Genomic DNA, 12026 nt, shown 5'->3' on the forward strand with positions numbered 1-12026 from the left:
TCTTTCTCTTCTTTTTAAGGGACTGTGATTTCATCTTCCCTCCTATTTTCAAGAATCTGCTGCTGCATGTCGTCTTCACTACTGGTTGTCATCTGTCGCTACCATTCCCGGTGTTTTGCTTTCGGTCCGGCTTTTCGGGTCCATGTTGTCTTGAGTCGTCAATCGTGTTGGTAGGTTTGTGTCTCTTTGATGGTGGTCTGTTTGGGTTTGCATGTACTTGTTTAGGTGCCCCCCCCCCCCCCCTCCTCCATCTCCTTGTCCTGTCACTGTCTTTTTGGTTTTCATCCCAGGGGTGATCCCCCCATTCCCCCCACCTCTGGGTTGGTTTCCTTGTCGTTGTTGTTTTATCTGTGTTGATGAGTATAGATCATCCGTCTGTCTCATTGTTGTTCTATGAGGTCGTGTTGTGGGCTCGATATGGTGATCCCCCTATTCCTCCCACCTATTGGTCTGATTTCCTTTGTTTGGTGTAGTTGTATGTTTTGCGGTGGTCCTGGGAGGAGTCGGTTGGTGAATCAGGTGGCTTTAGTGTGTTTTACACCTTTGAGGTTTTGCATGTCCCTTTGTGTCGTACTTTCTCTGTCTGTTTCGATTTTCCTACTTGGTTTTGATTGACTGTTTCGGTTTTGGTGGACTGTTTTTGCATCGGTCTTAGCATCGGTCTTGGTCTTGACGGATGGTCTTTGCTTCTGTTTTCTTGATCTTAGACATGGTCACATGGTTTTGCAGATGGGTAAAGATTCTTGTCTATAGTTGGTTTGGAAGGTGTTGTTTGTCCCTTCTTTGTATTTAATTTTTTTGGTATTGTTGTATTAAGCATTATGGAAGAGGTGGGTTTGATTATGTGGAGATGGGTGGTATGTGATGTTGGTTGGATCAGTCGGATGCGGTGGTTCTCTTCAAACATAATGTGGCTTTGTTTCAATTTTCTGTTTTTCCAGTTTCTCCGAATAATCCCGTCATATGGGACTTGTTTTACTTTAGGTATTACTATTCGTAGGTTGTCTGTGGTGGTGGTGGTTGTCTATCTGGGTTTTGTTGTTTCCTCTCGAGAATGTCCTTGGGTGCTCATGGCTAGGGAATTGGTTATGGGGCTCCCTCTTTACTTTTTCATCAGTTGGCTCGCCGTCCGTGATTGTCGGTTCGTTGATTGTTGTGAACATTCACTGTGGTGTAGGAGAGCGATCTCCACCGAAGACGGGATTTCGTGGCTTGTTTTCACCTTCAAATTTCTACGTTCTTGTGGCGTAAGTGCACCTTGTGCTCGTCTCATGATATTTCGATCGGTTCAATGGCCTGTGGGTGATGTTAGTTTTGCTGACGAATTGGCTGAAGAAGCTCAGACTCTTTCTACTGTCCCCCATCATCATGTTCCTGATACCCGATACCGATTTCTCAACGGTCGCAGTTCTTTAGTCGATATCTATAGTCCTATGTTTTATTATGTTTTGTTTTATGTTGTAGTTCATCATGGTTTGGCGAACCATAATACTGGAATGTAAAACATTATTTCACCCTTGTCAAAAAAAAAAAAAAAAAGTTTTATATGTTAGAAGCAAAATTCGAACCAAATTACAGTATCTTATGAAGTAGAGACCCTGTGGCTAATGATCTAATTATTTGAGTTTGATGGCATTGTAAGCTAAGAGACATCACTTCATTACTAGTTTGACCTCCCACAGCCTCCCTTTGGACAATCTATCATACAACACTATTCAAGCCGTCTTCTATCTCCAACAGAACGATCCCGCAGCATGATGAAACCGACCTGAATATTCCACTATAGGAGCTTGCGAACATACATTTCAGCAACTTTCAAAACGGAGGAAGACTTCATTACCATACCACAACGCAGATTGGTGGTCGTCAACCAAGCGTTTCTAACAGGCTTTTTAACTTCATGATGTGAAGGCCGATTTTACCGTCGAAATGGTTTTTCATCTTCAAAAGGTAAGTCAATGAGAGTAGCATTACCATAGAATTCCTCTAGGTTGTAGAAAGCTCTTTGTGGGGGAAGAAATAAGTGGATAACTACATCACCTGTAAAGAGGGAAGTACAAATTAATAGATGCCATTTATATTTCGGGCTAAAAGAAGGAAAAAATAAATTCAAAAGCTTCTTCCAGGAGGAAATAATTAGCACCACACTCGTGATCAAAAAAAGAAGTTCGACAACATTTCAAGTCATAAGTCATCCATGACCAAAAAAAGAACAAACATTGAGAGAACAAACATTGAGATCTGCCAGTGTTATATATGATACCCAAATTTGAAAGCATTTCTGAGACTATGTAAGTTGCCATTGTCATTATCATTAATTCCATCATGTAGTTTTTCATGCAAAACAATGTCAATCCCCAATGTTATTGTGTTAACAACGGTATCTTCCTAATCCTAATAAAAACCTTTTATTCAGCGTGTGCTTGAATACAAATATAGGAGAATAAGGAAGGGAAGGGGGATGGACTCATACTGTCATAGAGGGCAGAGAAACGAAGGAAAGGGAAGGTGAGGGGGAATGGATGTTGTGAGTTCGTCCAAATCATTCCTATGTAAAAGGGAAAGAGAGGAGAGGGGAGTGGAATAAGAACGGAAAGGGAGGCGAGAGGGAATAAAGTACGTCTTTTTCCTCTAAATCTTTTCTATGTTGGGAGACTTGGAGGGATTCTAATTTACCTTAGAGGAGCAATGGATCGCTCTATTTTCCTCTTACCCCATTTGTTAAACAAGAGAAACTGTCATACTCGAATCCTTTTTCCTCCCAACCCCTCCATCAAACAAGCCCTTAATCTGTTGGAGCCTTGGAGGGATGCAATTAGGGAGTTACTTTTTAAAAGCAAACCAACAGGTATTAAAGAAGGAAAATGATATAATGCTTTGCAAGAAGTCTCTCTAGACCCAACACCCGTTAAATTCAATCAACAGAACATCACCCGTTCTAGCTACCTGCCTCCCCATCTTTTGCCTAATAGCATCAGCCATACACCTCTATCCTTCACTATGATTTGACCAAGTTTCTGCATATATTCCATCTCACTATCATAGAATCCCTCATCTCTAGTTCCATTTCTAGTCAAGCCAAAAATTCAGTGTCTTTTGCCTTTCATGTCTCACTAGCAACTAGACTATGTCCAACTCACTTCTTTCATTATTGTGAAGAAATCCGTAGGAGTTGGTCGTGCAATTTTCATTATGCGTCCATTCGGTCCCTCATATAGCCTTCTCCTGCATAACCCCCAAATTGCCTTCTTCTGTGTCTTCATTACGTATTCAGTTTCATCTCCATCTGCACTCTCAAAACTTCGTTTCTTCTGTAGCAACTAATATTGTATAGTTGCTTTCTTCAGCAGATAAAAGAATATAGTATATCTCATATTAAGGCTAAACATTAGTTTTTTTTCCCCCAAGGAGTAAAAATAAGGCAACAATAATAGACCAGTGCAGATCTTGATGAGCATTGGCAGGTTTAGAAGGTCCACACGTATGGAACCACACTTAAGCTAACTATGACTAGTGACTACTACACAGTCCAATCAAATATCCGGAATCCTAGAACTAGATACTCTTTAAGTCCTTGCACCAAGGTTCAAAGTAGACAAGTGAGATGTTGATACAAATATAAAATAATTAACAAAAAGAAAAGAACAAGGATTTTATTCCTATGTCAGTTAACCACTCCATATTAGTTATCGCATGATATAATCAGATGTCTACCAACAGAAGGATAATTGTGTACTAAATTTTCTCGTAAAATAATCACAATATAACTGCAATACTAGCTGCTCAATTATAACTTAATTATGGTCTACCCAACATAAACAAAACATTAAACTATTTGCTATTCACATGTGTGTTTAAACATATACGAAGTAACATTATTGTACAAGTACTCAACTTCCCCATCTTTTTTCCCTGTCAGAATTAGCCATACCTCTTTCCTTATACAAATGAATGGTAATAAGACAATGTGTCTCTAATTGTACAACAACAACAACAACATCAGAGCCTTAATCCCAAAATGATTTGGGGTTGGCTGACATGAATCATCCTTTCGAACCGTCCATGGGTGTCTCTAATTGTACATCATGAAAAATTATGAACATTGGTAAAATTGTTTTTCTGAATGTGTAATTTTTAGTAAAACCCGTTTTAGAAAAAAAAAAAAAAAAAAAAAAACAAATGACAAATGACAAAGATTTCTCTCCGTTTTTAAGTTGATCTCCCACTCGCAATAAACAATTGCCACATGGCCAAGGGGGGCAAGGGCTTCTTTTCATTACAAGAGTTCCTGGTAGGAACTTTAGGAACCCTTTAACTAACCAAGTGGTTTGGCTTTCTATTTTTATTTCCTTTTTTTTTCCATTTCTTTGTCCTTATTTAAGTCTTAGCCCTAGTTAGACGGTTAGACCTACCAATAAACATAGTGAAATTAGTGATCACCATGATCCCGCCGGTAAAATCAACCATCTCTAGTTCTCTACCACCAACCAGCATCGGCATTTCTTAGTCCTTGAAACTTTGTAAGTAACAATTTAACACCATATCTGCATTATCCACCATGTTTTGACTCTAGTATAAATATATCCATCTTTATAACTGATTTAGGTCCTTGGTAGCAAGATTCAACCTTTCTTTCTCTCAAACCACCATATCATCCACACCACCATGGCAAAACCCCTACTCTCTAACCTCCTCCATACAAGTTCCCTGAGCTAGAAAAATGATGAAGACTGACAAATTCGTCAGTCCTCCTAGAATGGCTATTGAAGTAGCTTATAACAATTGGGAAGAACATCAATACAATTAAGTAGAAAACTACAGCTCATGTTAAAGATGAAGTCATTGGAACTACTAGAGATTTCGCTGATCAATAGGGAATGAGAGATATGCACAAGGCAAAGAATGATACAAGAGACGGTTGAGGGTTAACATGAAGGGAAAACATGACATAAGAAATTGGATGAGGCTAAAAAAACAAAAGGCAGGAGAGCATATGAAGGAGAATTAATGAAAGAAAATGACTGAGATGTTGTCACTGTGGAGAGAATCTATTTGGGAGTAATGGAACAAGTTATCTTGTAAACAAGTTTGTAACTTCAAGGTTACATTAGATTACTAGATAAGATAAGGGTTATTTTGAGCATGTTGGTGTATAAGGTAGTGAAGGGGAGAAATAGAGTAGAGAAAGTTGATTTATTTGATTAGTTGAAATGTAAATTGTTGATTGTTTGTTGAGTATATCACTTATATCCTATAATTAGGTTTTGACAGCAATGTGAGATCATTTTAACTTATGACAAGACGGAATCTTGTTCCCTTTTAAAGCAATAATAATAAGACAACAATTGGCGGATTTAGCAGGTCAATATGTAAGTAACCTTACCTCAAACTAACCAAAGTTAATGGAGATAATTAATCAATCACATACTCTATACAAGTAGGAAATACTCTCAATAGGCACACACGAAAGTCCAAAGCAAATAAGAGACATGTGGTTACTTGATCCAATAACTATATTATGCTATCATAATCACATCATATCAAAGTTTTCATAGCACTGATAGATCGTGGGCTTAGATACCGCTCCCCTTTATCGTACTATCCATGTGGCTCCTTGACAATTAAACAAAAACATGTCACATCATAATATTATACTCCCTCCTATTCATTATTTTCTTCCTTATTTCCTTATTCGGATTATTCGGGTTTTCTTCCCTATTTCCTTTTTGGGGTTGATTTGTGTGGTCCAAATTCAATTGCATGTGGGTAGTGTGTTTTGTGTGTTCCAAATTCACTTTCTTATTTCTTGTGCAAAAAGGAAAGGGGAAGAAAATAGTGAATAGTGATAGATGAACCATCTCAACCAAAACCTTAAGGTGATGGTTGAGATCCAACAATTATATTTATTTCCTATTAAATAGGAGGGGGTATAAGCTATGACATCCCAGCAAAAAATATCACTATCATAAAAGAGCCAACTCCAGTTCAAGGTGATGAAGTGTATACGTATCACTAGGCAATTCCTGGAGAAAATCCATAAGTGGAATAGTTGGTTAACTTACCGAAATCTAGTAGTGTCCAGGAGTTCGGTTTTGAGTTGCCATTTGGAACTTTGCCAAACTTCTCTTCAGCAAGGTCTGCCATCTTCGTCCTGCAATAAGGAGGAAATACCTATAACGGAGGCTAGAACATTTTGAATCATAGTGATCTGGTATATCATGGAACACGGTTTGGATGAAGCAGCCTAAAGGATATTGAATACCTTATTGCATCAAGCTGCGGACGAGAAAATGCAGTTGCAATGATGAAAAATCTAGTCCAGTAAACTAGAGGCTTCACAAACAGAACTTTTATATCCTCAGCCTTGACATCATTTGCAACCTTAGCCATCGCCACAGCAACTGCACTGGTTAACAAGCAGTTAGTGCATACAAGTGCACTGGAGTTACTGGACTCGGCACTATAATAAAGTAACTAATTACATTGGTAAGAGAAAAAAATACGTAGCAGATAAAGCATCAATAAAATCAGAAAAGGGTAAAAAAAAAGTTGATGGCCTAACTATTTGCTGAAGTGTATAGGGCATAAGAGATTCTTTTTTAAGAAATAGTGGAAAGTCAAGGAGTCAAGGTACGCTTTAAGTACACAGTTCGCTGACATATACCCTCATCAAACGAGAAGCTAATAAAATTGAGAGAATCATTAAAATACGATTAAGCATCGAACGATTGCCTTCTTATTTTTTACGTTTTGAGAGTTGAAGATTCTATATTCCTTTTCTTTGCAGGGGTGGGTGGCTTTGCTTGTATTTTTTTTAAAAAGAAAATTAACAATGTCATGCCAAGATGTTGAAACAAAATGTTGTATTTTTAAAAAACATTAACAATGACATGCCAAGATGTTGTAACAAAATGTGCGAAGCATGAATGTAGCTTTGAAAATAGATGGCAACCTCGGCCATGATGAAACAGGCTTATTAAACGGAAAGAAGATCAGGTTCAGTTAGAGCCACTCTTACTAACAAGCGCGTATAAAAAAAAGAAGGCACAAAGCTTTACCAGGTTTACAGCAACAGACCATCTAATAGCTTTCTCGATGAAATTGATTGGAAATCTAAGCAATCCTCAAGATTCAAAGGGTCAAATCCTAACTCAAACAAGCTAGGTTAATAGTGTTCTTTGGAAGAATTAGGTCTTGACTTTGATTATAATCAGAGTAGATTGCAAATTATGACAACTGTTTCACGACCAGACACCAATTTCTTTCTTTATTTTTTTCTTGAACGAAGTCCGGCCATTGTGTTTGTCCATAAACGGCAAAAATATCTACATATACAGCTTTCCTACTTCTAAAAGATAAATATCACACGTATGTAATTCTGTATCCCTAATTTGCTAAAAGATTGGAAGCACAACTCTCACACAGGCTAGCAAAACATTTGTACATCTACAGACATTAGGAAGTTGATGTGTATGAGAATAGCCTGTTCATCCCTCATTCTACATTGAAAAATTCTCAGATTCCTCTTGTACCATAATTCCCAAAGGGTTTCCATTACACTGATATGGAGCTTTTCCAAAATGAACATTCCACGTATATTCTTCATAAAAATTAACCGCAAAAACAGGTGCATTATAAAAGTCAGACAAACAGTAAAAGTAAGGAAATAAAAATAGAATCATATGCTCAGGGTGACGACATAAACCATGACTGCTATTATGTATATGGCAGGAACTTAGAACTTAGCTGAACCATGACTGTTCCTTATATTGGTGTTATCCATGAATCATGAGAGCTGGACCATTTGCTCCTTCGAGAACATGGTCCACTTAAGAAAGAATCATTATAGGCCTAGTTATTAATCAGGAACTCATCAAACTCATGAACAGTTTACCTTAGAATCACTATATGACAAACTGATTCAACAGCAGGTGAACAACAAGGGAGGTTCATTTATACAACAAAAAAAAAGAAACAAAAGAAAAAGGACGAAGGGGAAGGAGTGAAAATCTTCCAGCAGAAGTACAAGCTTAGAGAGGGGAAATAAGGGATAAAACATCATGGGCTCATGGCAAATGTTAAAAATAGTTTTAAAAGGAGCAAGACGCACTCAGGTGATGAGGACCTGTGGTCATGAGGCGCATGGCGCGCTCATAGAAACGAGGTGCATGATTAAGCAAGCAAATTTGTGTTTCTGAAACTAGCTGGAAATGCGCGTGCGCAGCACGCGATATCTCACAAATGATCTGAAATGCTCTTTCAAAGTACATAGAAAACACACACGGGATATATTATACGATATTATACGATAGTTGTATTCTTTATGTACTATTAACATTATTATTTTGATACCATCATGTTCGTAGTTGTTCAGTCGTCATCTGAAATTGAACTATCAGGTGCTATTTCATGTCTGGTGGTTGTGTAGCATTCAGTCTTTAGTGTATTGTAGTTATGACACACAAAATATTACCTACTCCAACGACTAAAGAGCTCTTGTAAATAGCATGGTAAAGGAAGTCGAGTGTTCGCAACTTTACCCATTTACCTCTTTATACTAACAAACCCATTAAGCGTTGCAGCAAACAAGTGTTGCTTCAAAATTTAAATAATATGCAGTAGCGAACTATTTTGCTATTCTCCACCATAACAATATAGATGGTCGGATAAATTGCCAAAGCATCAGATGGTGGCATGAACACATAGAAAAAGGGACAAACTTTTTTGAGAGTATTCTATGCACAAAATCGTCCAGTTTCATGTTATATTCTCTTTTAACATTGAAGTTAGTTTCACACCTTCTTATACATATTACGGTCTCGCTAAGGACGTACTCAAATAGAAGAAAAAAAATACTTAGGCCACGATACGTTAGAAAAATAGTAAATCTTTTGTCGGGGCAATTCCTCAATCACTTAGTGATCATTCGTAACAACAATTTTGCTTACCGACTATCTCTACACAAGTTTCAAAACCCATAACCATGGGTAGTTTGTAGGATACAATACGAAAGGAAAGCAGTGCTCTTTTAGTTGGGGCAATTCCTCAAACGCTTGGTGGCTGTAATCATTGGAACAATTTTGCTTACTAATTGAATTCGCCATAATTCCAAAAACAATTAATAATTTGTCGGATTGTTAGAATAGGATCTTTCCCACAATTAGATCATCTGAATACTCAAACAAATAGAACCAAATCATGACGACAATAAACTCATCTTAATATGCATGAGATAATATGAGTTACCCTGTTAATATCGTTACCAATTTCCAGTAAACTTTAAAAGAGGAAATAGAATTCGAAAGTGAGAGTAATGGTCGCACAAATTACAGTAATAATGAGAATTGGATGGTAAAGCGGTTTCTACTACGAAGTTGCGTCGCCGCAAGGTAGCACTTCAGAGACAAAAGCTTGAATAATGAAGTAGAATATTACTTCAGTGCCGAGCATGAGATAGAAAAATGGTAACAGTAGTGAAATGAAGATAGCAAAGGGAATTGATAGTGAGAAAGCGAAAAGCATAGGCAAAGAAGAAACGAGATATGAGAACGGAGTCACAACACCGTAATTTATGACGTATTATAGGGTACAAGTTGTTTCAAATCGATGCGGATTGAAAAATACGGTTGTAAATCAATGTGAGATGATCAAAAGAGACGGGCATGAAACGGAATAAGAGAAGCAAAGGTTGGAGAAAGAGTAGGAAAAAAAAGTGTTTGGTGGCATTTTTGTAAATAGTGATGTCAGCCAAGGGTAGAAGCATGGTAAAAGTAGTGTCACACCCCAATCCTCTTTTTTTATAAGATAAGATATTTTGTGCAAAAATGCCCTTTTGGATTTTAAAGATATCTACCATGTAAATGAGTAAAGAGCAAGGATATACTGGGGCAAAGAGAAGGGCACCACAGAACTTTTAAGGAAAAAAATGTGGAAATTGCTAAGTAGTGTGTTGCTAAATGCTAGATGCAACTTGTCTTGAAGGCGCACCAAGGTGGTTTGGCTAGTGCCCCACCTAGCTCTGGGCATAAGCACTCCCACGGCATGCTACTAAGGTGTTAAGGCACTTTCGAGAGCACAATCATAGAGATACATCCCAACTAGGAGACATCTTTAAGATACAGACCAATATCACGCGACAACATTGAATGTAGCCAATGGAGGTAGAAACTAAATGCACTGAAGAGATGGCTTGCCTTCCCTAAACTTGATACTCGAGAACCTATCTCTCTTACTCTCCTCTATAATTAAAATTCTGATTTCAGAGGAGGCATATACGAAACGATCTAGGTTGCTCACTGGAAAGAATCTGATTCTGCTTTTAGTATTACTGTCTCAGTGTCTCTTTATTGGATAACGCACCGATAATGGGGAGATGTAAATAGCTAATTTTTTTCATCAGCAACCATAAGAAAGAGACCCAATCAACAAAACAAATAGATCTAATGGATAGTACTTCTACTTACATGATAAGCTCTCGGCATCATCATCAACTTCAGAAGTCGTAGACTTTTGATCCGTTCTGGTAAATACCACTTTTCCATACTTTTCAAACATGTCATCAAACATGTCATCAGTGTCCTCACTAACATCCTGCAGAGCACAACCCGATTTTTCATTCTGCCACTAATGCACAAAACCAAAACTCTAGCAGTTTCTCAAGCCAAAATTGCAAAGAGATAAGAGAGTATCGTAGACTCATAGTCTAAGCTTTATCAACAGTCACCACCTTTAGCAACTAATGTCAATATTCAGCTGTATGCCTGTATCACACCCATTAACACAAGCAATGCGTAAAAGACCCGGCTACACCAGTGTTAATAACCAGTGGTGCGGTGAAGGGAAGGTAGGGCCACCTCGCCCAGCAATGAAAATATGAATTTCTTTTGGTTTAAGTTTTCAATTGTTTGTTAATTTACCTATATTGCATTGCTAACTCGGCTTCCTGAAATTAGCAATGTACTCCCTCCGTCCCGGTCATTTGTTTACCTTTTCCATTTTGGGTGATTGTTTATCTTTCTATTTTAGGAATGACTTTGATGGGCAATTTAATGCACACTCAATTTGGTCCACTTGTCAACTAATAATTGGCCTCCTTCTCTTTCCGTGGTCTTTGTGTCAAAACCAAAGGTAAACAAATGACGGGACGGAAGGAGTATGTTTAAGAGTTAGCAGGAGCTCAAATCCCAACGCCAGCTAATCCTAAAATACTCTGAAACTATTTGCAAATTAAATTACAAAAAACAAAAGAAAAAGAAACATTTACACTATACATATCCAACACTCAAACACTTCATTTTCGACCAAAGAGTTGGAAACTAAGCAGAAAATAACCATATCCGACACTCCGATACCGTGTCATATAATGAAAAAAGAAAAACAGAAAAAGAGGAGTAATCTTACGGAACCAAGTGCAGTGCTACAAAACATGGAGGAATGGTCCGTAGAAGGAGAAAGAGGAAGCTTCAACTCCTGAGATGTTTTAGAATAAGGAAATCTTCGGAAACCCAGCTGCCGAAAATCATAACGCATATGAATTGCTGCAACAAATCGTGGGTTAATTGTAGAAATTGAAACAAAGTTGAGCGCCATTTTATCAACAAGGTTAGCTTCCTTGATGTTGGTTTCCTTCGGGAGTAAAAAGAGACCTATTATCTACTCCCTTTTTCCTTTTTTTTTTCTTCTTCGCCCTTCCTTTTTGGTCAAGAAGTGACAAGGGCATTTATGAATGGAAATTATTTCGATTTCAATAATTTGTTTATTTTAATTAAATTATTGGGATATTCTCGCGTGTACCCCCTGAACTTTTTCGTTTCCTAAGGTGTATCCCTCGTTTTTCACAAAAAACTTTGACCGACAATAATTCTCTGTTACCAGTTCAGAAAGCGATAATTTTTTATTTTCAAACCAATTATCTCGTCAAAGCCTTCAATTTGAAAAAAAAAATCACCGCTTTTTGAACTCGTAGCCGGTAGTTATGGTTGGTCGAACATTTTTTAACGAATAAACTTTGACCGACCATAACTCCT

At 37.7% G+C, this 12026-nt stretch overlaps 1 protein-coding gene across 1 annotated transcript; it reads right to left on the reverse strand.

Annotated features, from left to right (window-relative positions):
• Positions 1-1524: 1524 nt before the first annotated feature.
• LOC141640158 (protein Iojap, chloroplastic-like) lies at positions 1525-11696 on the reverse strand. Its single transcript, XM_074449044.1, has 5 exons — positions 11401-11696; positions 10464-10590; positions 6263-6401; positions 6063-6151; positions 1525-2040 (listed from the first exon to the last, which is right to left on the reverse strand). Exons 1-5 carry the CDS (start codon positions 11587-11589, stop codon positions 1919-1921), a joined length of 666 nt encoding a protein of 221 aa, XP_074305145.1. The 5' UTR covers positions 11590-11696; the 3' UTR covers positions 1525-1918.
• Between the last annotated feature and the right edge of the window lie 330 nt (positions 11697-12026).

Source organism: Silene latifolia, unplaced genomic scaffold (assembly GCF_048544455.1).
Source record: "Silene latifolia isolate original U9 population unplaced genomic scaffold, ASM4854445v1 scaffold_73, whole genome shotgun sequence".
Lineage (NCBI taxonomy): Eukaryota > Viridiplantae > Streptophyta > Magnoliopsida > Caryophyllales > Caryophyllaceae > Silene > Silene latifolia.